The 26,971-nt window shown below is 45.4% G+C and overlaps 1 protein-coding gene across 13 annotated transcripts in view; it reads left to right on the top strand.

Annotated features, from left to right (window-relative positions):
- Positions 2,099-26,971, top strand: part of AP1B1 (adaptor related protein complex 1 beta 1 subunit) — a 50,714-nt gene continuing 25,841 nt past the window's right edge. For 4 of the 13 annotated variants that reach the window (XM_013990390.2, XM_021074370.1, XM_005657373.3 and 1 more), the window contains exons 1-3: positions 2,113-2,267; positions 21,963-22,025; positions 25,268-25,373. In XM_013990390.2, coding sequence (XP_013845844.1) covers positions 21,989-22,025; positions 25,268-25,373 — 143 coding nt within the window. In that variant the 5' untranslated portion in view covers positions 2,113-2,267; positions 21,963-21,988. Of the gene's footprint in view, positions 2,268-13,470; positions 13,486-16,240; positions 16,472-21,705; positions 21,860-21,962; positions 22,026-25,267; positions 25,374-26,971 lie in introns of all 13 variants that reach the window. The other 9 variants (XM_021074364.1, XM_021074363.1, XM_021074369.1 and 6 more) reach the window with 7 other exon arrangements.

The raw sequence follows: 26,971 nt of genomic DNA, 5'->3' as shown, positions 1-26,971 counted from the left end.
TCCAGACAGCTGTGCATAGCATGTGGAACACGGCATGTGCATATAAAACTATTTATTTCCTGTCTACTTCAGAAAAGGATTTAAAGGAGTTTCCTTGTGGTGCAGCAGGTTAAGTATCTGGTGGTGTCACTGCAGTAGCTTGGGTTGGGAACTTTCACATGCTGTAGTCATGGCCAAAAAAAAGGAAAGGATTTAAAAATGGACTAAGTTCTGTAAATTTAGTTAAGAGAGTTGTTTCAATGCCAGTTCCCTGGTTTTGACATTATACTACAAATATATAAAATGTCACCATGGAGGGAAGCTGAGTGAGGGTACATGATACCCTTGATGTACTATTTTTGCAATTTCCTATAAGTCTGTAATTGTTTTATTTATTTATTGTCTTTTTGCCTTTTCTAGAGCCGCTTCCCACAGCATATGGAGGTTCCCAGGCTAGGGTTCTAGTCGGAGCTGTAGACACCGGCCTACGCCACTGTCACAGCAACTCGGGATCTGAGCCGTGTCTGCGACACACACCACAGCTCATGGCAACTCCAGATCCTTAACCCACTGAGCAAGGCCAGGGATTGAACCCACAACCTCATGATTCCTAGTCGGATTGGTTAACCACTGCGCAACGATGGGAACTCCACTATAATTATTCTAAAATTAAACATTTTATAAAAAGGATTTCAGGTTAATTAAACATGCAAAACTATATTAAAATTAAAACAGTAATATCTGGATTAGATGGGACATAAAGACTTGGCTGTGCAAACTTATTTATTAATACGTTTTGTAATATGAAACAATTGGTGACAACCCAAGTGAACAACTGTAGAGGTTTGTTTTTGAAAACAGTGATGCCGTCCATACAATAGAATCGCAGGTGTTGGAAAGCACCAAACAAAAATGTATTTCTTGGAGTTCCTGTCATGGAGCAGTGGAAACGAATCCGCCTAGGAGCAGTGATGTTGCGGGTTCGATCCCTGGCCTCACTCAGTGGGTTAAGGATCCTGCGTTGCTGCGGCTGTGGTGTAGGCCAGCAGCTGTAGCTTGGATTCTACCCTTAACCTGGGAACCTCCATATACTGAGGGTGCAGCCCTAAAAGTTAAAAAAAAAAAAAAAAAACTCTAAATATATTTCTTGCTTTAGAAGACTTTTACCAATATCTTGGTGAGGTAAAAATACCAAATGATGTGTTGAGTCTGGAAGGATATTCACCAAAATATTAAGAATGAGTGTACAGCAGAAATTGGCACAATATTGTAAATCAACTATACTTTAATTTTAAGAAATGATTGTCTCCGGAAATGGGATTGCAGATGATTTCTCTCCTTTTGCTTACTAGTATATTTCCGTTTCTCTACAATGCAAATATTTGTCCAGTAAACATTTTTAAAGAGTAATGATTAATTAATATTTTAATGAGGATAATCAGATGGAATTCCCATTGTGGCTCAGCAGGTTAAGAACCCAACTAGTATTCATGAGGATTCTGGTTCTATCCGTGGCCTAGCTCAGTAGGTTAAGGATCTGGCATTGCCAGAAGCTGCGGCATTGGTTGCAGATGCCACTCGGATCTGGTGTTGCTATGGCTGCAGCACAGGCCACAGCTGCAGCTCCGATTAGACCCCTAGTCCAGGAATTTCCATATGCCCTAAGTGCAGCGGTAAAAAAAAAAAAAAAAAAAAAAGAAAGAAAGAAATTATCCAGGAGGAGAAAGTTTAATAATACCAGAGTTGGGAGTGAGATTGCTATAGCAACTGAAGTCCTGATTAACCCAGCCAAAAGGAGGATGGGACATCATTAAGCTCTCCTTGGAAGGTCTAAGGTTTTCTCTTACAACGCGGAATTCCTTCATAAAGTAAGCGATCTTGAGCAAAACTTGCCCCTCTCAGAGTCTAGTTTACCCGTCTGTAACGACCTTTTCCATCTTCATCATGTTAAACTACGTAACGGCTTATCTGTCTAATCTTTCTCTGGCTCTACAGTGGCTGAGAACGACATGTCGGAGGAGGGTTAATTCCCGCCGGCCCCGCCCTCCTGGCCACGCCCTCACGGGCCCCACCCCCGCCCGGGTTGAACCCTTGACCCCGCCCCCAGGCCCTGCGTCCACCGGAAGTGCCCGAGCGCGGGCAGCTCACTTCCGCCCGGCAGGTGACAGCCGCGGGGCTCGGAGCGGCTGGCGGCACGGACGCACCGGGAGAGTGGGACGACAAGGCCGCGGACGTTTTACTGCAGAGTGGAGCCGCGCCGTGGCGCCGGGAGCCGTTTGGACCTGCGGGTGAGGAGGCGGGGAGCCCGGCGAGGCCGGAGAAGAGATGGGGCAGGGAGTCGGGGGGTCTGAGGTGAGGGGTTTGTGGGGTCAGAGGTCACGGAGAGGACGAGGCGCTAGAGGAGCTAGAGTGGCTTCCCAGGCCGCGTTGAGGCAGAAGGGCTGCGGGTTCATTCATTCTCGGCCGCTTGGCCTCCCGCCTCCACCCCAGGTCCGCAGTCCCTCTGGGGGCGCCCTCCTGGAGAGACTCCTAGACTTAGGCCCCAGGGAGCCTGCGCTTGGCCAAACAGGAAACTTCTCTTCGGGTCCTGGTTCCCTCTGCATTCTTACCCCCATGGCCAGCCTGAGTCTTCCTCCTCGTTCAGGGCCTTATCTCTTTGCCAAGGTTTGAAAAGAAAAAAAAATAAAAATAAATTAAGGAGCAGCCCGCGCTGCCTGCTCTGGGGTAGGGTTGGGTTTGGTCTGTACTTAGGCGCCTCACCAACAAGTTAACTGGGGACACCTGTAATAAATGCCAAAACTACTGATAAAATGCTAGCTGCTGATTAATTGAGCTCTTACTGTGTACCAGGCATTATGTTAAGTACTCGTAATGCAGCATTTAAATTTCCCAGCAACCTTTGTGAGGTAGCTGCTGTTGTTATCTCCATTTCACCTCCGAGTAAAATGCACAGAGAGGTTAAGTCACACCTGTAAGGTCAATCGGGTGGTGTAGGCAAGAGTCAGAATTTCTACCCAGGTTCTCAGGAACGTGCAAAGTGCAGAGACCAAAGAGAGGCTGGAGCAAGATTGGAGTGTAGGAGCTATTTAATATCTTTAGCTGCCATTATATTTACTTGCATCTATATAAAGATGTAGCCTTATTGCTTCTTGTCTAACCTTCATAAGGAGCATTTGATTCACTTTATTTAGGATGAAACAGTTTTGCAGGTCGTTGCTTTTCAGGGCAAGAGTTTTTCCTGACTATTGGGTACTGTGAGACATCAGATAGGCTATGGATGAAACTAATTTAATAATATCCAGAACCTCCCTTGAGAGTGGTTGAGCTGCATTCTTTTTGGAGTAAAGAGGAACTACATGACCCCTTAGAGGAATCTTTTGGCCCTGGGTTCTTGAAGAATATTCCCAAGGGAAAGGTCTGTGTCTCTCTAAGAAAAATGCAGGTCCCCTGACTTCTTGGCTAGAAAGTGCACATCTTGCCTGAAAGATGGTGAGATGGTTTCATCACCAGAGCACTAGGCTCTGTGATTCTGAACCATATTCCTTTGCAGACATTCTCTTGCTCCACTTCTGCCTCATTTTCCTTGGTAGCAGCACAGACCTGCTGATATCCTACCTGCTCCTGGGTATTACAAGCCTTAATGAACTCATAAGGGTTTCCACATGTTTCTGAAGAAAGTTGTGATACAGACATTACTGTAGTACCTGTTTTTAAACTCTTCGATCTGTTCTTCTAGTTCATTGAATTCACAGAAACTTAACATTCCCTATCCCCATCATTCCAAGGGAGAATATGAGATGAAGTGACTTGTCACAGATGGTAAGAATATAAGCAGAGCTCAAAGCATCTGGCTTCCTGTCCTGAGTTGAGCCCAGCCTCCTTCAACCTCTTCAAGAAGCTCCATGAAGAGGGACTTAACTAGTTTTCAAAGAATCAGATCCCTCAGAAGTTGTATAGAGATTATCAGTTGAGTGTGGTTTGAGCATAGATTTCACCTGAGTGACTTCTTGAGCGCTCAGAGGTATGATGGAAAAAGCACTCCCTTACTCATCAGTCAATCCTGGGTTCCAGTCCTAGCTCAGCAGCTTCTTGGTGATGTGACCTGATTAACTTATTTAGGCTGAGCCTTCTCTTTTTTAAATTTATTTTTTATTAAGGGCCGCAGATCAGCATATGGAAGCTCTCAGGGTAGGCGTTGAATCAGAGCTACAGCTGCTGGCCTACACTACAGCCACACCAGATCCGAGCCGCATCTGTGACCTATACCACAGCTTACCGCAACGCCAGATCCTTAACCCACTGAGCAAGGCCAGGGATCGAACCTGTATTCTCATGGCTACTAGTTGGGTTCATTTCCACTGAGCCACCATGGGAACTCCCAGATTGAACCTTCTTTACCTCAGTTCTAGAATAACACCACCACCTTCGCCCTCTCCCCAGAACACTGGCACATGTGGCACATTTGTGCAGACCCTCTTGTTGCTGTGGTAGGTGCCTTGACTCTAGGCACTTGGTGCCCACTGGGAGCCTGTGTCTAAGGAAGGCTGTCAACCCTGGTTTGGGGGTGTGGTATTTCCATCTGCAAACAGAGACCATTATGTACACAGGACTTCTCCCGTCCTTCTTGTTTCACTTCCTAAAAGTGTTTCAGAACAAGTTCAGTCCGTTGGTCCTGCTGGCTCAGGGCTTGAACTTTCTTCTTTTTATAGTTATTCTCTGAAGCTATGGCACGTCTTGCCTGCTCACTTCCCAAAAACCCCCACGCCTGGCACCAAAGCCTGATGTAGAGCAAACACGCCTTGGGTATGAGATCTGTGCTTTGGTGTGTTTCCGAAAGCTGAAGGGGTATCTGTTACTTGTAGATATTTCTTTTTCTAAACAGGTCTTTTGCCTAAGATAGGTCACTGATGAGTTATCACAGTCCAGAAATGGTTTTTGTGTTCTTTTTCTCTTCACACAGAGAGGAACAAATAACTCCAGAGAGAAAAATATTGCTTGAGCATTTGAGGACTCTCTTTTAAAAAAAGTTCTGTTTGAATATCCATCAGTGGATCCTCATGGCTCTAAGGCTAAAACTCACACTCCCTATCGTGGCCTTCAAGGCCCTTTGAGCTCTGATCCCTGCTGGGTTCTCTTGCCTTGTCTTTTCTACACCTCACTTCCTCACTCCTTTCCCAAGTTGCAGTCAAACTGAGCTGCTTTCCACTTCTGGAAAGGCCTCAGCTGTTTGCCTCTGTGTCTTTGCTTTGTGCTGTTCCCTCCTCCTTAACACCATTTCCTGTCACACACACACCCTTCTTTGCTGGACGACTACATGATGCTTCCCATCTGACCATCTCCCCCACCTTGCAGGCCTGAACTGGATGTCCCATGGCTTTGATCACAGTGAGTTGTCATTGTCTGTTTACTTGGCAGTCTCGTAAATACATAGCTTTTACTCCTTGGAGAGGGCTTATCTTAACTGTTTGTGTCTCCAGTACCTAGTGAAATGTCTGGCACATAGTAGGTGCTCAGTAAATATTCAGTAAATGAATATCACATTAAATTTTTAGCAGTCCTTGACTCCTGGGGAATTTAAAGCACTTTACAGACGATCTCCTGTCCATCCTTATGTCACCCCAGAGGAGAAGGGAGAAATCTGATCAATGGTGGGATTAACTACTCTAGAACTATTCATGCTGCCACTCAGCCAGCCACCAGAGTGTTTTAGGGCCTCCAGAGAACTGGAAATTCGGGAGCAGCAGGGAGGTGCTGATGGTAATGGCTCTTCCTGTGTAGTAGTAAGGTGACCAACATTTATCAAGCACTTGGTGGACTGGGCACTGCCGAGGACTTTGTATGTATTCCCTTGTTTTAGCCTTATAAACCCCTCAGGCATGTGCATTGTGATTCTCATTTTGCAGATGTGGTATGGTTGTGCCTGTTAGGTTGTGTAGACCCCTTGAGAGCCTGGGTTGTACCTTTTCTTTCCCAACCCCTTGCTCTTGAAATGTCTCCTTTTAATTTAATGGAGCTGAGCAAGGCTTGCCTGTGGTTCTAGACTCCCAAACCTCATGCTTTTGGGCTCTTTAGCCTTGGGCTTGACATCTGACCTCCACTAAGAGGGTCTCCCCAAAGCTGAGAGGCCTCTTCCAATTAACATTGTGGCTGGTTGACCACAGAATGCCTAGAGTTCATCAGTCGCCGATCTGTCAAATCTCCTCTGTGGACTTTAGCTACAAGATGGTAGATTTGGAAGTCAGGTCTCAAAAGTTCGACCCTTTCAGCACTGAAGACATTCGTTACAGCTGAGCTCTGTAAAGGACTGGACTTGGTTGGCACATACTTTTTATCTCACCTTAATTGCTTTTTGGGTCCTAAGGATATTGAAAGTAGAATGACAAAATTTCATTAGAGCTAGCTGTTGTTTGTTTCTGTAGTCTTCATTCTCTGATCTCTGAGGGCTGGGTGGCTGGAGATTGCAACACTGAGGACAGAGCCTTCATACATCCAACATTCATTCATTCAGTATTTATTGAGCCCTCCTGTGTCCCTGACACTGGGCTAAATGTGATGATAGGTAAACAAGCCAGTTTCTGCCTTTGGGTTGCTTACCACATTCTAGTGGGGCAGATAGACAAAGAAGAAATAAAAAACAAATGTAAGAATTAGAAAAACAAGTGGAGTTCCTGCTATGGCTCAGTGGGTTAATGACCTGGCATTGTCTCTTCGGTTCAGTCTCCCGCTTGGGAACTTCCAAATGCTGTGGGTGTGGCTGAAAAAAAAAAGGTAAGTCATGAGGGATAAGAAGCATAGCAGCCAGCACCTGTTAAAATGTAAGCCAGATCTTAGGACTCTAGCTTAAAACCCTGCAGTGACTCACAGCTCATTCAGAGTAAAAGCCAGAGTTCTTACTTTGACCTGTAAGGCCCCCTCCATTCTCCTCTGATCTTAATAATCCACTGCCCCCCTTATAGCTCTCTCTGTTCAAGCCACATCACCTCCCTACTTTTCCTCAAACAGGCCAGGCACACTCCCACCTTTGCACTGACTATTTTTTACACCTGGAAGTCTTTCCCCAGGCATGGTCACCTGTCACCTTCTCAAGGAGGCCGTTTGTAGCTGCCCTGGTTAAATTTCAACTTCCCAGTCACCCTCCCTCATGCTCCCTGTTCTCCTTCACAGCTTTCTTTTTCTTCATAACATTAATCACTATCTGAGATACTATATATTTAACTTATTTATCTTGGTTATAATCTCTGCCTGCCATTAGGATATAAGTTCTGTGAAGAGTAAGCTCTTTGTTTCATTCACAGCATGTAGACCTATTTATGGCTCAGTAAATGTGTGAATACTGGGCTATGAAGGCAGAAAAATACCTGCTTAGGGTTTCTGTTGAGGCTCGGCAGTATCGAACCCAACTAGTATCCATGAGGATGCTGGTTCAGTCCCTGGCCTCGCTCAGTGAGTTAAGGGTCCAGCATTGCTGTGAGCTGTGGTGTAGGTCGCAGATGCGGCTCAGATCCCAAGTGGCTGTGGCCTAGGCTGGCAACTCTAGTTCTGATTCGACCCCTAGCCTGGGAACTTCCATGTGCAGAAGGTGTGGACCTAAAAAGCAGAAGAAGAAAAAAAAAAAAGAAAAATACCTACTTATGGAGTTCCCATCATGGCTCAGTGGTTAATGAATCCAATAAGGAACCATGAGGTCGAGGGTTGGATCCCTGGCCTTGCTCAGTGGGTTAAGGATCTGGCATTGCCATGAGCTGTGGTGTAGGTCGAAGACGTGGTTCTGATCTGGCATCACTGTGGCTGTGGTGCAGGCTGGTGGCTACAGTTCCAATTAGACCCCTAGTTTGGGAACCTCCACATGCCATAGGTGTGGCCCTAGAAAAGACAGAAAGATATATATATATCTACTTAGTGCATACAGGGATGGTATCTTTGAACTGATGTCACCTAAGCTGAGGTTTGAAGGATAAGCTGCTCTAGAAGCTGGAGAGATAATCCAGGCAGAAGGATCAGCAGGTGTGAGGGTAGTGAAGCACAGGAACACAGAAGGCCTATGAGCCTGGAGGGTTATAGGTGGAGGGAAGGCCCTGGCTAAGCTGATACCATGGCCTGTGTCAGAGCCCCCCTTCCCACACCTACCCCAGCATTTGTACCCCTACCTCCTGCAACTCTGGTCACTCTCTGAGCTCATGCCCAGAGCAGGGGAATGATGATATGGCCTCACTGAAGGAAGTGGCTTGAACATTTCTTCCGTTGAATATGTTGCCACTTGATCTTCTACCCTCTGCCCTTTCTTCTCTCTCATCATTTATTTACTTACCTTCCATTTATTGGCTGTAAAATGGCTAGGATTTTTGGCATTCTCAATTTCAGTTTTGTCAAAATAGCTTGACAACCAGAACAGATGTAGCTCTGACCCTGGTGAATCCTGTGAAATGAACATTGGGAAGGTGTTTCCTGGCTGAGGTTGGTTAACAAAATATGAAATTTCCCCAAGAAGAGGATTGAGCACTAGTCATTTGAATATTTACTGAGTACCTATTACTTGCCAGTCTAGGAGCCGGAATATAGTAGTGAACAAAATGGACAAAATCCTTGTCCTTGCGTAATTTCATTATGGAGGGAGGAAAAAATAGGCAATATAAATAATTTTTATACTATGTTGATAAGTACTTTGAAGAAAAAAACAAAAGGAGGATAGGAAGTGTGGGGGATTAGTTGGGAGTGGTAATGATTTTAAATAAAGTGACGAGATAAGGCCTCAGTGAGAAGGTAACATTTGAGCCAAGACACAAAAGAGGAGAGGGACTGGGGTGGGGGGAGGAGAGAAATAGGTGAGGGAGAAACTTGCAGTTGCAAAGTAAATGAGTCACGGGTATGAAGAGTACAGTGTGGGGAATATAGTCCATAACTATGCAGTATGGTGATCATTTTGAAATGTGTAGAAATATAGAATCACTATGTTGTGTAAAGGGAACTAACATAGTGTTGTAGGTCAATTATACTTCAAAACAAACAGACTTACAGAAAAAGAGATCAGATTTGTGGTTACCAGAGGCAGGGGTTGGGGGGAAGGGAATTGAGTGAAGGCAGTCAAAAGGTACAAAACTCCCAATTATAAAATACATAAGTGCTAGGAATGTAATGTACAACATGATAAATATAAGTATACTTCTGTATGTTATTATGAAAGGAGAGTAAACCCTTAGATCTCTCATCACAAGGAAAAAATTTCTATTTAATTTTGTATCTGTGTAAGATAATGAATGTTCACTAAACTTATTGTGATAACCATTTCTTGATGTATGAAAGTCAAATCATTACACTGTACACCTTAAACTTGACACAGTGCTGTATGACAATTATATCTCAGTACAACTGAAGGGGAAAAAAGATGAGCTGAGCTATGATGCCATCTGGAGAAAGAGCCTCCTTTGCAAAGTGAATAGCATATGCAAAGGCCTTGGGGTTGAAACATGCCTGTTGTGTTCAAGGATCAGCAAAGAGGCCCATGTGGCTGGAACTGAGGGAGTGATGGGGAGAACAGTGGGAGAAGAATTCAAAAGAGATAATGACAGGAGAGAAACAGGAGGGGGTATGCATCTTATCCAGGGCCTTGTGAGCCATGAGGCCATGATAGGGACTTTGGCTTTTACTCTGAGGAGACAGGAACCATTGGAGGATTTTGAGCAGAGAGGTGCCACTGTCTTAGACTGATGGAACCATTCTGGCTGTTGCTGAGTTGGGTTGTCGGGTGCAGTGTGGAAGCAGCTTTGGCAGCAATCTTGATGGGAGGGGATGGTGTCCTGGGGCCAGGTGGGAAAGATGAAGCCAGTGAGAAGCCACTTCATGGATTCTAAATTCATTTTGAATGTAGACCCGACAGGAATTCCTGATGGATTAGATATGACATATGAGATAGAGTGTGTTGTCAAAGGTAACTGAGGTTTTTTGAACTTGAGAACCTGTTAACGATGGTATTGGCAGTAACTGGATAATGAAGACTGCAGGATGAACCAGTTAAGGGATGGGGGGAAGCAGGTGGTAGTTTTTTTCATTTTAAATTTGAGCTGCCTGTTAGGTATACAAACATTCAAGAAGAAATGTCAGGCAGTTTGAATATATGAGACGGGAGTTCAAGGGAGAGATTGGGCCTAGGGATGTAAAATTGTGAGTTGTCAGCACAGAGATGGTACTTAAAACCATGACACTGGGTGAAGTAAATAGCTCAGCTGGAGAATGGAGGAGGGCCTCTGGAAAAGGGCAGAAGAACCAGGCCTGAGCCCTTGGGTGCTGCAAGTATTGAAGGATAGGGAGAGTACGAGGAAGAGGAACAAAGACACCAGACAGTGGGATGGGGAAAAGCAGACAGCATAGCATCCTGGAATCCAAAGGAAGAGAATCTTTCAAGGAGGAGGAGTGATCAGTAGCATCAAATGCTTGCCAGCATGAGACTTGTCATTTGATAAGATCACTGCATCTTCTGTTGGCAGGGTCCAACTCACCTTGACATCCAAGGCTGCCTTGAATCTCATCATCCCTGACTAACCTCATCTGCTTCTTTCCCTGCCAGGATCTTGCCTTCAGCCAGGTGGTCTCAGAGCCTCCTTAAACACGTGTGTTTGTTTTGGCCTTGGATATGTCTCCTCTCTCAGCATCTCTAACTCCTCATTTTAAAATTGGTTACTTGAGAATTCATACAGGGGCTTTGAATTCCCTAGCACAGAGCCTGTGCCCCAGCCAGTGTTTGTGGTGGTTGAGTTATTCTCCATTCATTCCCTGTTATTCTGGCAATTTGTGGTTCTTCTCATGTCGCCTTTGCCACTCCCTGTCCAAATCTGACACATCTTTCCATTTTCAGTCAAGCACTATTAATCCAAGAAGGCATCCTTTAATGCTTCCATCTCTAAGTCTCCTTAGTTTTGGTGGCAGTTATCTGAAGGTCATGCTCACTCTGCTGTTCCCTTTACCTGGCTTCTGAATCTGTAAGGCCAGCAGGACAAGACTGTTCTTTGTCTACTGGGAGTGTGCTCCTGTATGGGGCACAGTCCCAGGCTTGGAGCTGAAAGTACCGCACACTGTTATGCATGCTGTATACGTGAATGACTTCAAAATTTGTCAGATTTTCAGAAATTTGTCAGATTTTCAGAAAGTGTTCTGATTGTTCAGGTGGGGAAACTAAGGTCTCAAGGAGCCTAGTTCTATAGTCTTTGGCCTCTTTCTCTTCATTAATTTAAAGATTGTTGAGATTGTTCAGAAGAAGCCCCCCACCCTCCCCCATTTTTTCCCTTTTTTGGGTGCCCCCAGCATATGGGGCTCCTGGGCCAGGGATCAGATCTGATCCATAGCTGCAACCTAAGCCTCAGCTGCAGCAATGCCAGATCCTTAACCCACTGTGCCAGGCCAGGGCTTGAACCTGTGTCCCAACGCTCCCAAGAGGCTGCCAATCCTGTTGCACCACAGTGGGAACTCCAGAAGGCCCGCCCCCTTTAAGGAACTTTTCTTTTTCTTGGCAACATGTCTTTCCACATATTACTGCTTTAGATTAGTTAGGGACTGGCACTTGATGCTAGAGTTCAGTACTAGAGATTCAGTCTTGTAGAACATTTGATGTGCCATTTGTCTGCTTTTAGTTCCTTTTCATTTTGAAGCTTTAATTGCTGGTGGATCATGGAAGATTGACTAATCAGTTTTCATCCAGATCCCAGGAGACCTATAACTCAGGTGAGCTCATGCAGACAGGCTTTCACTAGACACATTTCTAAACTTGACATTCCTGTTGTCCAAACTGGATGGGCTCGCCCTAAAATAACCTGTAATTCAAGCTTCGAGGGACTAGGCAGGGATGTGTGGCAACATACTTCACGACCTGTTTAAAGTGTGTGTGTTTCTTCCAGGGCTTCATCAGAGAGGGGGAGTTGCCTCACTGGACAGAGTGGGACATGTGTGACCTCATGATGGGGCAAGAGTAGAGAATATCGGAGTTACCATTTTTCTAGCTCTGTGACTCCAAACAAATGCCTTGACCTCTCTGGGCTTCATCTGTAAACTTGTGATATTATTGATACCTTCTTCACAGATTAGTGTGAGGTTTGAATTTAAAGCTCTTTTAGTTTCTGGCCCATAGTGCACATCCATTTGTCATTACCACTACCACTGCCACCTTTGTTTCAAATCTTGTGCCAAGCCCAAGGAAGAATACAGCTTATTTACTTATAATTGAACCGACTTGAAAGAGCCTGTCTAAATTTGGTAACCACATTGTCTCAGAGAGAAAGTCTGAAATCTGGTTTCTCTACTGCTGACTCACCTTTTAATCTTCGAGGTGGCCTGAGCTGTTTCCTTGTCTGTGATGTAAACTTCAGTACTTACCTGTGAGGATCTTTTCCTTTTTAAAAAAAGAGGCTGTTACAGAGTGCCCGTCATGGCTCAGTGGTTAACGAATCCAACCAGGAACCATGAGGTCGAGGGTTTGATCCCTGGCCTTGCTCAGTGGGTTAAGGATCTGGCATTGCCATGAGCTGTGGTGTAGGTCGCAGATGTGGCTCGGATCCTGCATTGCTGTGGCTGTGGCGTAGGCCAGCAGCTACAGTTCCGGTTAGACCCCTAGCCTGGGAACCTCCATATGCCCTGGGTACATCCCTAGAAAAGACAAAAAACAAAAAAATAAAAATAAAAAATAAAAGGAGACTGTTAGGTGAGGAGTGGTGAGTAGAATTACTGGGTGGTAAGTAAAATCATCATCTCTATTAAACATTGTATTGAATGGGGTCAAGGACACAATCCAGAGCATGCAGAGTAGGGGAGCATTTGTGAAATGAATCAACCTCTGCTCTTGAGACAGAACTTAAACAGCAAAACATACACGCTGGTTAAAGTTTGGCTTTTCTGTTGCAAGTGAAGAAACAGTAGCACTACCCTAGCCCCTGTTATTCACTCTTCCTAGCATAGTCTTGACTGTCCTTGAGCTAACACTTGCCTCGGATCAAGTTTCTGAAAGCTGTTCATCAGGCAGAGGTTTAACAATGACAGTTTCAGCACTGAAGTGGCAAGTTACCAACACAGACTTTTAGGGATCAGTTTTTCTTGCCCGGATATCCTTGAACTCAGTGATGGGTCTTGGCAATTGAATCAGACCTTGTCAAATGTCTCTTTCCTCTTTTCATTTCCTAAGCTTCTCCTCTGGCTGATCTCGCTGGGCGCCGAAGGCATGCAGGGCTCTGTGCTGGCACTGCCATCTTCATGCTTCTCATCCAATTGCAGAGTATGGGCTGCTCTGACATGAGTCACTGCTCTGAGCCTAGAAAAGTCCTCTCCCTGGCCATTGGCTGGTCACTTGGGGGAATTGCTTGGCTTGTTACTGTTTTCCCTCCTACTGAAGACCTAATAAGGTTTGCTGGCCCTGGCTGCATTCTGAATTTGTTTTCTCTTTTGTCCCCTTGGAAACATCTTCTGTCATGCCCTGTGAATGATCATGCACATTGCCTCTTGTCTGATTCCCAGGAAGAACACTCATTGGTAAGAAAGTGGGTTTCTCATCTTGCAGGGAATCATAGAACATGAAATGGGGGGTGGGAGGATGGACTTTGTCATTTAACAGACTGGTAGTTTTCTGACTTTGTTCCATGGAACTGTGGGTTGTCAGAAGGTCCCCTGGTGAGGGGAGGGAATGCCAGGCACAGTGGAATAATGCACCAGGCTCTGGGCACCCACCCTTACTTCAACTAGAGCAGTTCCATTTATCTATCTATCTATCTGTCTATCTCTCTATCTTTCTCTCTGTCGCCACACCTGCGGCATATGGAGGTTCCTAGGCTAGGGGTCAAATCAGAGCTGTAGCCACTGGCCTACGCCACAGCAGTGCCAGATCCGAGCCACGTCTGCAACCTACACCACAGCTTATGGCAGCGCTGGATCCTTAACCCACTGAGCAAGGCTAGGGATTTAACTTGTGCCTTCATGAATGCTAGTTAGATTCATTTCTGCTGAGCCATGATGAGAACTCCCTCCATTTTTGTTTTAAACAATTTAAAAGCAGGCCGGGGAGAAGGACACTTGAAAAGCCATTGATTTCTTTGAATTCTCCTATTTGACAATTGGGGAAAGGGCGGGCCAAAGATGGGGGGTGTTTGCCCAGGGTCTCAGAGCTGTTGGTAGCAAAACTAGATTTCCTTGGAGCCATCTTGGCATTGGATCAGTCTTGCCATTTCTGTTGAAAGTTAACTGCAAAGCCTTATGTTCCTGGTTTGCCCAGCCACCGCTGTCTGGCACTCATCAAGCAGCCCTATTGTGGTGACCTGTTGTGGGCTCTTGGTTTTCTAGCTTCTCTGGAAAACCTGTCTTTCATTTTGTCATCAAACATTTTGTGAACTCCTGGAATATGCCAGGCATTGGCCAATTGCTGGGTTGACAGCATTAAACAGGACAGGTCCTAAATTAGAGTCAGGAGGAGGACTGTGGGGAAGCCCACACTGTGATCGAGTCACATGTCAGGGAAGCCTCTGCCCCTCTGGGTCCAGAGAGGGCTTCTCTGGTACAGTGTGTTTGAGCTGAGACTGAAATAAGCCTGGGGGTGGGAATAGTGTTTCGGATAGATATACCATAGTTTTCTAAATTGCATTTATTTTTTTTTTGTCTTTTGTCTTTTGTTGTTGTTGTTGTTGCTATTTCTTGGGCCGCTCCCGCGGCATATGGAGGGCGGCATATGGAGGTTCCCATGCCAGGGGTTGAATCGGAGCTGTAGCCACCGGCCTACGACAGAGGCACAGCAACGCAGGATCCGAGCCGCGTCTGCAACCTACACCACAGCTCACGGCAACGCCGGATCGTTAACCCACTGAGCAAGGGCAGGGACCGAACCCGAAACCTCATGGTTCCTAGTCGGATTCATTAACCACTGCGCCACGACGGGAACTCCCTATTTTTTTTTTTTTTTTTTTTTTTTGTCTTTTTAGGGCCGCAGCCAAGGCATATGGAAGTTCCCAGGCTAGAGGTTGAATAGGAGCTGCAACTGCTGGCCTCTGCCGCACCTGCTGGCCTCTGCCACAGCAATGCCAGATCCGAGCTGCGTCTGTGACCTACACCACAGCTCATGGCAATGTTGTATCCTTAACCCACTGAGCAGGGCCAGGGATCGAACCCAGATCCTCATGGATACTAGTCAGGTTCATTACTGCTGAGCCACAACAGGAACGCCAAACTGCATTATATTTCAAAGAGATGATTTACATACACAGGATATAAAATTCCCAAGATAGACAAAGATAAGTGATGAAGAGTCAGTCTCTTAACCCTCCCTTGGTAATCCAGCTTCCTTTCTTAGAGAAACCATGGTTAACATTTCTTTTTTACCCTTTCAAGGATAGTCTATGCATTTGCAAACACTTGAGTATTTATGTTTTATTAGTATAATTATTTTTTAATTAAATTAAAATTGTTATGTATTACATTTTGCATCTTTTTTGTAGGGCCACACCCACGGCATGTGAAGGTTCCCAGGCTAGGGGTATAATCGAAGCTACAACTGCTGACCTATGCCACAGCCACAGCAATGCCAGATCCGAGCCGAGTCTGTGACGTATACCATAGCTCACGGCAATGCCGGATCCTTAAGCCACTGATCAAGGCCAGGGTTTGAACCCCCAGCCTCTGGTTCCTAGTTGGATTCCTTTCCATTGCACCATGATGGGAACTCTGGCATCTTTTTTTCACTTAATATCTTAGAGGGTATTGCATATAAGTACATGTAGAACTGCTCATTCTTTTTCATGATTGCATAGTGTTCCTCATGTCTGTATGTAGTGGCATAATTTTTTAAACCAGTCCTCTCTCAATGGGAGGACATTTAAAGTATTTAAAATATTTGCTGTTACAAAGGATGCCACATGAATAACTGTATCCTCATAGTTTTGTACCTATAGAATAAACTGGAAGCAGAATTGGTGGGTTGATGGGTAAGTACCTTTGCAGTTTTTGGTATCTGCTGTTGTCAAATTGCTTTAAATGTTGTAGCAATTTAGATTCGTTAGCATTATATAAGGGTATCTGTTTCCCCATGTCAGCACCAATATGGAGTGTTGCCAGACTTTTGGGTCTTTACCAAATCCAATAGCTGATTTCAGCTATCGTATTTCATTGTAATTTTAATTTCCATTTCTCTTATCGTAAGTAAACCCAAACCACTGTATATCATTTTTATGAATGGGCTACATCCTCTGCCATTTTTGTCTTTGTAGTCACTTTTTTTTTTTTTTGGTCTTTTTGCCTTTTCTAGGGTCGCTCCCGAAGCATATGGAGGTTCCCAGGCAAGGGGTGGAATCAGAGCTGTAGCCTCTGGCCTACACCATAGTCACAACGTCAGATCCGAGCTACGTCTGTGACCTACATCACAGCTCATGGCAACACCAGACCCTTAACCCAGTGAGCGAGGCCAAGGGTTAAACCTGCATCCTCATGGATTCAAGTGAAATTCGTTTCTGCTGAGCCATGATGGGACCTCCTCTGTGTATGTATTTATCTTTTGTATGTCTTTGGGTTTTTATTATGTTTTTGGCCATGCAGAAAGCCTTGATTTTTGTATAATTGAATTCGTAGATCTTTTAAGACTTATTGATTTTATGTCTTGCTCAGAAAGGCTTTATTTCCTTTGGGTTATGCAGTGTGCTATTTTTCTTCTCCAGGGTTTGTTTTATTTATTTATTTATTTATTTTAATGTAATGTTTGTATAACTTACACCGACTGAAATGCTCAGCTCTGTGGAGGTCCCATTGTAGCTCAGTGGTAATGAACCTGACTAGTATGTGTGAGAACACAGGTTCAGTCCCTGGCTCTGCTCATTGAGTTAAGGATCTGGCATTGCCATGAGCTATGGTGTAGGTTGCAGATGTAGCTTGGATCCTGCATTGCTGTGGCTGTGACACAGGCTGGAGGCTAAAGCTCCAATTTGACACCTATCCTGGGATCTTCCTTATGCTAAGGGTTCAGCCCTTAAAAAAAAAGAGAGACAGACAGAGAAATGCTCAGCTCTTAAGTGTGCAGTTTGGCCAGTATCTGCATCAAAATAGAGATCACTTCTATCACCTTTAGAGGGTTTTTTTTTTGTGTGCCCCCTTTGATCCATCCTTTCCACCTAGAAGTATCCACTGATCTATTTCATATTTATGATGGTTATGTTTATGCTTTCAGTATCCTTTCATTCTTTTTTTGTTTTGGTTTTTGTCTTTATAGGGCCACACCAGCAGCATATGGAGGTTCCCAGGCTAGGGGTTGAATCAGAGCTGTAGCTGCTGGACTACACCATAGCCACAGCAGTGGGGGATCCAAGCCACATCTGCGACCCACATCACAGCCCACCGCAACACTGGATCCTCAACCCACTGAGCAAGGCCAGGGATCAAATCTGTGTCCTCATGAATGCTAGTCAGATTTGTTTCCACTGAGCCATGTCGGGAACTCTATGTCCTTTCATTCTTACACTATCCCCTGTCAGTGGTGAATTCCCCAGTTTTAAGAGAGGAAATTGAATTACAGAGATGAAGTAAACTGTAACCTCAGTTCAGTACTCTTTAATTAATTATTAGTGATTTTGAGACTTTGAAGAAAAGTTGAAATTTAGTATTTTCTTCATGTATTTTTTATAGATTTTGAATTCATTTTATTAGCTAAAAAACAGATATTTCTTAATCTTCTCTTCATAAAATTGTATTTAGATTTGTTGATGAATCAAAAATTTGAAAAGTGATTTTTTTTTTTTTTTCCCTTAAACCTAATCCTAACGCCAGTGGCTAAAATCTAAAATCTTAGCTGAAAATATTTTTATGTGTTTTTTCTTTCGCCTTTCCTTTTCTTCCTAGGACATCATTTTTCTACTCTGAAATTACATCTTTGTCCCTGGCCAGTTTGTTCATGATTTTCACCAAGAAGTTCTTCATAATTCTAGAAAACATATAAGAGAATACTGTTTCAGGCTTTATTACCTAGTTCCTTTTAAGCCTAGGGGCAGGGGAAGCAGCCTTGTCAGTAGGATTAAAAAAAAAAAAAAAAAGAAAGAAAAGAAAAATGAGATTAAACTGGCCCTGAGATTGTGGCATCAAAGTCATCTTCTGAGAATGGGGAGTTCCCGCTGTGCTCTGCAGGTTAAGAATCTGACAAGTATCTATGAGGATGTGGGTTCAATACCTGGCTTTGCTCAGTGGGTTAAGGAGCTGGTGTTGCCACAAGCTGCAGTGTAGGTCACAGATGCAGCTTGGATCTGGTGTTGCTGTGGCATAGGCTGGCAGCTGCAGCTTCAATTCACCCCTGGCCTGCAAACTTCTATATGTTTCAGGTGCGGCCCTAAAAAAGAGAAAAGTCATCTTCTGAGGATGGGTGTAGGAAGGGAGGGTAAGGTGGGGATAGCAGCAGTGGCTTCTCAAAAACAAACCAGTCCTTCCAGATGTGCCCCCCTTTGAAGTTGGACTGTGCCATGCTCTTGAGGCATTCCTTGGTCTGTTAAATTTTGAAACTGAGGGCTATCCCAGCACTGAATGCCATCTCCTTAGCGAAAGTGACTCATCACACTGGCCAGAGCACCAGTTACTGCTTCTTTAATGTGCCCTGCTACTTTCAAAGATGGAGCCCAATGCCTAAGTTTTTTCCTATCTAAATCGGTTGCTTGCTTTCAATCATGGCACCTGTGGCCTCCATTAGCAGAGATGCAATGCATGGTGGCAGCTGGACAGGGCCAGGAAAAGCACCAGTCTTTCCTGTGGGAGCTCGAAGTCTGAACTGTAGGATTTTTTCAATTCCTGCAGAGAAAATGAAAAATACCTCTTGCACTGACACCCAAGAGGCAGCTGCAGTGAAAGGACACAAGGAGCTAGCCACCCTTGGTAGATCCATAGGCACAGATGATCTTTCATGGTGGGGTGAGGTTTTTTTATTCAGTGTTCTGGGGTGGCTTTGCAAAAGGGTTTCCACTTCTCTGCATCTCCCCTTCCTCCTCTTCTTTATTTCCTGTGTAGAAAACAGCTCCAGAGGGGTACTGTTTCTGCGTCACCTGTCCCATTGGGCCCTCTGCAAAGGAATATGTGAAAGAGATATTGCAGAGGCAAGAGGCCACCAGCACCAGCCGGTACACACGGGTGGTGGTTTAAGTTTGTGACTGCTTAGCCCCTGTAAAAGAAAGAGTGTCATCAACAGCTCCAGCTGTAGGAGCATCGGCATCTGTGGTGGCATCACTACAGCAGCTCTGTTGCTTTTATTACTCCCCCAAAGAGAAACATTCCCACCCTTTCCTCTACCTGGCTGGTTGTGTTCGGGGAATTCAGGGCCCTCAGATGTCATGTTGAGCCTGCAGATAAGCGGGAAGCCCCTAACAGTCTCTTCTAGAGAGAAGGAAGAATTTCTGGGCAGCACTGAAGTTAGACATCTTAAGGTAGTTTTTGCTGTGTTCATTTTGATTTCCATCTAGATTTAACATTGGAGGGATTTCTATGTTACTTTCTGTGATCCTTTTGGCCTGTGATTTTTAGTCCCTTTTGCTGTCATTGATCCCTCTTCTTGAACTAAACTTAACAATGAGAAACGGCTGTTCTCCTATTCTAGATACTTCTGGTTATGCTCTCAGGCCTGTGACTTCTGAAGCCATTCTGTCCCTTATTGTGTGACAGACATGCCATTATCTTCTTTACCTGCTCATTCTCAGAGCTCCACAAAGGACCTCTAGGTTGGTTCTAAGTTTCTCTGAAAAAAATGGCTTTATATGTGCTTAAAAAGAAATGATTTTTAAGGTACATAAACTCCTATAGGAAACAAGTGCTTAAATAGTTACATAACGGCTGTCAGAGAGTAGGCTGAGGCTCTCTGGGATTTTCAGGGGCCACTTTTCTTTCAACAACCATTGACTGAACACTGGCCATGTATGGAGGAGGGATGCTGCTGCGGGTCCTCACTTTGTGACTCTGCCTACAGCCCTGACTCCTGCCGCCAGAACCAGTGATTAGAGTCCCTGCTGTGGCATCGGCTCATCAGATGCAGCAGTCTCCTCTCTTCCTTGCAGTTCCCGTAGAAAGTGCCAACATCCCTTTTCAACCTGGCAAAGCAGGGGGGCTGTGGAAATTGTGTCTTTTTCTTATACTTTTGTCAGTGAAGCCTTTATTCCTTCATCCTAACAGCATCCATGAAGGCTTTCAGGCAGCCCCAAGCCAGTACGCATTGGTTTCCCATTGAAACAAAATCTATGGGCATCTCAGCTGGGAACAGCCCTGTTGTCATCCCGCCATAATTTACAAGCTTAAACTAGAAAAATAGAGTTGGGCTGGAGGGGTACTATGTTGGCTTTGTTTCCAGAGAACTTTAAAATGATACTTGACTCTTCATGTCCTTCCCACCAGTAACCTTCATCTCTCCTCCCCATAGTAATGAATTGAAAGAAGATGTTAATGGTTTTCATGTCTGAATCTCTTCCACAGAGGCAACAGAAGGGACAAAGTGAATTTTCTCCATTTAAACATCTGTTTTGGAGGGTTGTGTGGTTTTCTGTACCATATGAAACTACAGGCAGGACTAGAAGGTTTCAGTTGAAAAATTCTTGGTTTGTTAGACTGAGCCTTAAGCCACTGTCAGGGCTCTGTCCTTCCTCTTGGATGGGGGACGCAGAATTCCTTCATTAATAGAGCACAGATGCTGAGCTCTGATGGACCTGAAATAGTCTTCCAGTCCAGCCACTTACAAGCTGTGTGACTTTGTGCAGGTTACTTAACATCTCTGGGCCTGTCTCCTCATCTATAAAATGGAGTTAAAACAGTTACCTTATTGTTAGAATTAAATGAAATAGTATGTGTAAAGCCAGTGGCTTTAATAGGTGTTCAGTAAGTGATAGCTTCTTAATCAATGTTAGAAGAACCCCTGAAGCCTCTGCAGTATATCCAGGGTACTTGGCCCCTCTGTAGCTTCTTTTTTTGTTGTTGTTTTTTTGCTTTTTAGGGCCACACTCATGGCATATGGAAGTTCCCAGGCTAGGGGTTGTGTTGGAACTGCAGCCACCGGCCTATGCCACAGCCACAGCCACAGCAACATGGGATCAGAGCTGCATCTATGACCTACCTACGCAGCAGCGCTGGATCCTTAACCCACTGAGCAAGCCCAGGGGTCGAACCCATGTCCTCATGAATACTAGTCAGGTTTGTTATAGCTGAGCCACGGTGAGAACTCCATGTAGCTTCCTTTATCTTTCAGCTGTTGACAAAGAGCTACTGAGGTTACATAGTAAATGTCCAGCAAATTGTTGAATGAATGAGAGAGCCTTAGTACTTTCTCTGTCCTGTTGCCTTAGACCAGCACTGCACACTGTGAGTTTTATACTATGAGGTGTCCTGAGAGATGCTTTGAGAAAACTGGCCAGTTAGATTTGGAGAGTGTTGCAAAGTCTTCAGTGTAGATTCTAGCCCTCTCTAGGGATGAATAATACCTTTCATTGTTAGAGAAGCTTGGGAACGTTGGGGAGAGAGGAAATCTCGCGAGCTTTTTAAACTCCATATTTTCCAGGTTCCTTTCACTATATAGGCAGTAATAGTACCTCCATGACACTATGATGAGGCTATAATGAGTCAACATGTAAGAAGCCCCTAGAACCAGTGCTAGGCAGAGTGAGCACCACAAAGGGGCTGTCACCATGATTATTCAGTGCTTTTTAATCTGTGGACTCTTCCAAGGTATTGAGCCATTCCCTTACTGATGGGCATTTACATTGTTTCCAGTGCTGCAGGGTATAAAACCCTGTATAGGTGCTTCTGTGGAAGCAAAATTGCTGGGTCAGAGGATATGCACATTCAAAAATTTGATAAATGCTTCAGAATTACCTTCCAAAATCCAATCAGCCATTATCTGACAGTTCCTGTGCCCAGTAAAGAGGTGAGTAGCTATCCCCCTCACCAGGTGTGTACTGGATCCCCCCTCCTCTTGTGAAATGAACTTGGAACCCAAAGGCAAGTCACCCCTTTCTTCTGTCTTGCAGAGACTGGCTACAAATAAGGGACCAAAATGACGGACTCAAAATATTTCACCACGACCAAGAAAGGTACTGTTCGTTTCATTGTGTGGTCTTAACCTTATTTTCCTGTCGACCTATTGCATGTGCCTGCAGCAGTGCGGGGGGAGGGGAGGGTGGAGGCCTGTAGTCAGTGGTGGGAATCACCCAGAGTACTTTTAACCTCATGGATCCCCAAATTTGAATTGCTGATGGTGTAAGAAATTGACTGCTTCTTTTAGAATTCCAGAAGGGAAGGGCATTAGCTCCAACTATAGAAAAAGCCCTCTTTAGTTCCCCACGGCATTAAATTGTCTAAAATGATGTTGGGGTTTTTTGCTCTGTTTTGTTTTGTTCTCCTCCTGGAGAAAAGAAGGCACACAATGCTATCAGCAACTCCACAGTGATGTGTGTGTGTATCAGGGCCTTATCCTTAGGCAGATGTTTACGTGGTTGAAGTCAGAGTTTATATCCTGTTTTTCATCTGACATTATCATAACCATTTCCCCACATTCTGAAGACTCAATATTAGTCTTTTGAATTGCTGCATCAGAATTTGCTAAGCTAGTCTTGTGTTGTTGGGTATTGTGGTTGTTTCTCCTTTTCGGGAAATGGAATTTGTTGTAGTGGCTGGCACATGTGTTTTTACCTTGTGAGCATCTTTCTGCCTGGCCTTTTTTTTTTTTTTTTTTTTTTTTCTCTTCTTTTTTTTTCTTTTTAGGGCCACACCTGCAGCATATGGAGGTTCCCAGGCTAGAGGTCAAATCAGAGCTACAGCTGCCGGCCTACACCATAGCCACAGCAACACCAGATCCAAGCCGTGTCTAACCTACACCATAGCTCACAGCAGTGCCAGATCCTTAACCCACTGAGCGAGGCCAGGGATCAAACCCACAACCTCATGGTTCCTAGTCAGGTTTGTTTTCACTGTGCCACAACGGGAACTCATCTGCCTGGCCTTTTCTTCCTTCTTTCTCCCTCCTGCCTTTCTTCCAAATGAGACTGACACTTACCTGCTGACCATGAGGAGAGTTTGTTGGGTCAGCTGAGCCAGGTCCTGCAGTTCCCTTGTTAGGCATTTCATTTATTGGTCCAGCCAGTTTTCCTGAGTATCTTCCACATCAGTGGAGGAGACAGAGTCTTTGACCTGCTTTTGCTTGCCATTGAGCAGAGGAGACAGTTTCTTAAGTGGTAATACTCTAAAGGGCAGTAGGTGCTACAGTAAGGGGGGTGCTACAATAAGGGAGGTGCAGGGGACTGTGAGAGAGCCCGAGTGGGGCTATCTGGGTAAAGGCTGGGAGAGAAGCAAGTGCTCAGCCCTGGTCCATCCAGAGAAAGGAAAGCCACTGGGCACAAGCTACTGAGGAGAGTGATGGAAAGGAGTTTGAGAGGTGTGCAGGGCCTGGTGAGCCAGCCTGGTGGGGTGAACTTAAGTGCTGAGTATATTGGGGTGTCACTAGTAGGGTTTGGGGGGCATTTTCTTTTGAGGAGAATAAGGAAATGTCTGGGACCAAATCTGACATCGGTGATGGTTTTAGGCAAGGGAGGGTCAGAGGCAGACTCTAATCAAGGATTTAAGTGAGTATAGGAACCTCACAACTCATATGAGAGATGATGGTACCTGAGCTGGGGAGGAAGACGGGGGTCAGGGGGCTGGAGATAGAATCATGCCTCATATGTGGTTGAGGAGATAGGCTTGGTGACTGTTTAGATTTGGGGCTCATTATAGGAAGAGGACACTTCAGAAGCAAGCAGATCCCATGTTCACCCACTTGCCTTCTTGAAGCCAAGGCGATTTGAGCCTAGATACATCAGTTGACCACCAGTTGTACTGAATCTGGACAAACACCTCAAGCAAAGCAAGGGCAGCCTGGCAGCAGGGCTCATGGTCAGTCACATGGTCTGGATCCCACAGCAGGGACACACAGCCCCCTCAGTCTCTTGGAGGAAGAAGGGTGTGTTGTCCCTTCATCTCTCCAGAGCCAGGGGTTTGAACTGCAAGGTTTGCAGATTCTTCCTGGCTCTGTTGCACAATATCCTCACTGTGGCCTTGCCCTGGGCTCTGCCGCATGATTGTTCTTAATTAACCTGTTTACTGTCTCTCATTTCAAGTTCTTTGCTGAACACCACATTGTTCAGTCATAAAACAATAACAACAACAACAAACCTGTTTTCTTTTTTCTCACTGTAAATCCTCTAGAACTTCCTGTAGCACTTCCCCTCACATAATAGTTTCTGCTTCACCCTGGCTTCAAGTACTTGCGAGGAAAGCCTGGGACTCTCCTACAAAAGAGGCATCCAAGACAGAACGTCATGTGGCAAATTCATAATAGCAGCCACCTTTAATGCAGGCCACTGAGCGCCAGGCACTGAGCTGAGCACTTTGCATCTGAATGTCACATGAGAAGATTCAAGGCCCCAGCCAAGACAGGGTACAGATAAGGAAATGGGTTCATAGAAGCAGAGGGAATGTAGTGGGTCGGCCAGAGCGTTTGGGCTTTGGAGCTTTATAGCCTCCATATGCTGATCTGCAGAATGGCAGGGAGTGTTTTGAGGATGAAATGAGGTGTGGGAAGAAGTTTGTGAGTCAGTGAGGCATCTGGCTTTGAGAAAGTCTCGGGAAAGGTTGGCTGCATCTCTTTGGAGGGCTGGAGGCCTGTCTCACTCCACTGCCCTCTTAACCTCTTACTGGGGTGATCAGGGTCCTGACCACCTCTCCATGGCAGCCCTGCTTCCTCATTTGCTTTTTCCATATCATCAAGTTCTTAAGAACAGATTACTAAGTACTAGAGGCCTCGTGGGACAGCTAAATTTCCATTTTCAGAGCTGAGCAACCACTTGTGGCTCAGGAAGTGAAACCCTGAGTGAGCTCTTTTAACTGGAGGGTCTAGGAAAACAGGAAAAGCCTATGTATGTCAACTGAGGAAATCCTGCCCTTTCCCCTCAAACTTTAAGTCCCCAGGTTCTATCCCAGGCTGCATTGAGGGCTTTGGGTGAGGGGTACTGAGGAGAGCTTTGCTTCCCTCTGTATGTTTTTATCTGTGTGGCTGAGCAGGACCTGTCTACACACTTTTTGTCTCCCTAGACCCTCTGTAGTTTCCATGGTTCCTCTCCCTTTAATCCACCGTGACCTCCAGTTTCCCTCTGCTCCCTGTCCCCAAGGCCGGGGGCCTGAAGCTGTCCACACCACAGAGTGTCTTCCCTGCCTTCTTCTCGTTCTTTTGGAAGTTGGGAACTGGGAGTCACCCCCTGGCAGGGTGGAGATGGATCGCTCACATTGCCTCCTTTTTTAGGGGAGATCTTTGAGCTGAAGGCAGAGCTGAACAGTGACAAGAAGGAAAAGAAGAAGGAGGCGGTGAAGAAAGTGATTGCATCAATGACCGTGGGCAAAGACGTCAGGTGTGTGGAGTAGGCTGGGTGGCAGCTGGAGGTGGGTGATGGGGGCTTTCTAGCATGGGCCCAGCCTCAGGTCCCTCCTTTAATATGTCCCTAAGGACCCACATCTCCCTTCCTTTAGCTCCTTTCTCAAACCTCCTTTCCAAACAGAAGGTTTGGTGTGCAAAGAGATCATGTGCTCAGATGCAGATGGGATTGGGCAGTAATGGAGCAAGTGAAGTGGACAAGGTCGAAAAGGCACCAGACAATGCAGTGCATGTGGTGTGAACCCTATCAAACTCTAGAGGGTGCTGCCCGCTGTGGAAATGACCCCAGTGGGGCCAGTCTTTTGGTTTTTAGAAAGAGTGGGGAATTCCTGGATTTTTCTTTGCTTTCTTTTGTTTTTTGTTGTCTTTTTAGGGCCGCACCCACGGCATATGGAAGTTCCCGGGCAAGGGGTAGAATCAGACCTGCAGCTGAGGTCTATACCACAGCCACAGCAATGCCAGATCCAAGCCGCAGTTGTAACCTATGCTATAGCTTGCGGCAGTGCTGGATCCTTAACCCACTGAGCGAGGCCAGGGATTGAACCTGAATCCTCATAGATACTAGTCGGGTTCTTAACCCACTGAGCCACAAAGGGAACTTGATTTTTCATTTTAAAAATCTCTGTTTTAGATTGTCACACGATACCGAACAAACAAACCCTGTGCAAGTAAGACACACCTGCAGGTTTCTTGTTGAATTTGTCGTCAGTTTGCAGCCTCTGGTTTGCATCTGTTACCACAGCAGATCGCATACAGAATGACAGCCCCTCCTTTACTCATGCATCTCCCCAGCCTGGAACGTCCCTTCCCCTTTTGCGTTTACCCAGCTGTCTCCTTCATCACTCTGGCCCACTGCCCTGAACACATAGCATTTGCTGTGTTCCTATTGCTTGGCCCTAATTCTAGAGTGCCCTCTTCTTATGTGCGCTTGAGCCTCCCTGCCCACCACATTGTCAAGTCCTCAAGGACAAGGGCTAGATTTTACAGCAGCTCAACACATAGTGTTTGAGAGTCAGCAGAACACTTTTAGATATATTTTCCTGGAAGTTCCATACAATTTCCATACTGTAGGTAAGGATGATCTTTGGCCAAAGAAGCCAGAAACAGTGACTGTCCAAATGGTCACTTGGTTAATGGCAGAACCATTACTCACGCTCAACCCATCTGAAATCCAGACCTGGGTGCTTTCTTCCTTCCCTGTCCTTGGTGTCCTTGTGGTGCCAAGCTCCATGCCTTGTAGGCCTGGACACTGGCCTGGAGCAGCTCCCCATCTGGGTCCCTCAGCAGGATCCCTCTGCTCATACTTGTAGTGCCCAATCCCATTGCCACACTCAGCAAGGGACCTCCTGACAGCACCACAGGAGAAGCAGCTCTACAGAGAAGCCTGCTGAGGACAGATCAGCAAAGGGATCGGGTGTCTGCTGGAAAACTGGTGCAGCCAAAAAAGGGGGAAAAAAATCACCCTTTGGAATTCATTTTCTACCAGTAGATATTCATGGTAAAAGCTGTTGCCCTGCCTTTTACTAGGAAGACCTGTTATCTTTTCCTTCCCTCCTTCCCACTCACCCCCCTCCG

Source organism: Sus scrofa, chromosome 14 (genome assembly GCF_000003025.6).
Source record: "Sus scrofa isolate TJ Tabasco breed Duroc chromosome 14, Sscrofa11.1, whole genome shotgun sequence".
Classification (NCBI taxonomy): domain Eukaryota; kingdom Metazoa; phylum Chordata; class Mammalia; order Artiodactyla; family Suidae; genus Sus; species Sus scrofa.
Note: the sequence above shows the minus strand (reverse complement) of the source record. Positions and strands in the feature narration are given on the sequence as shown.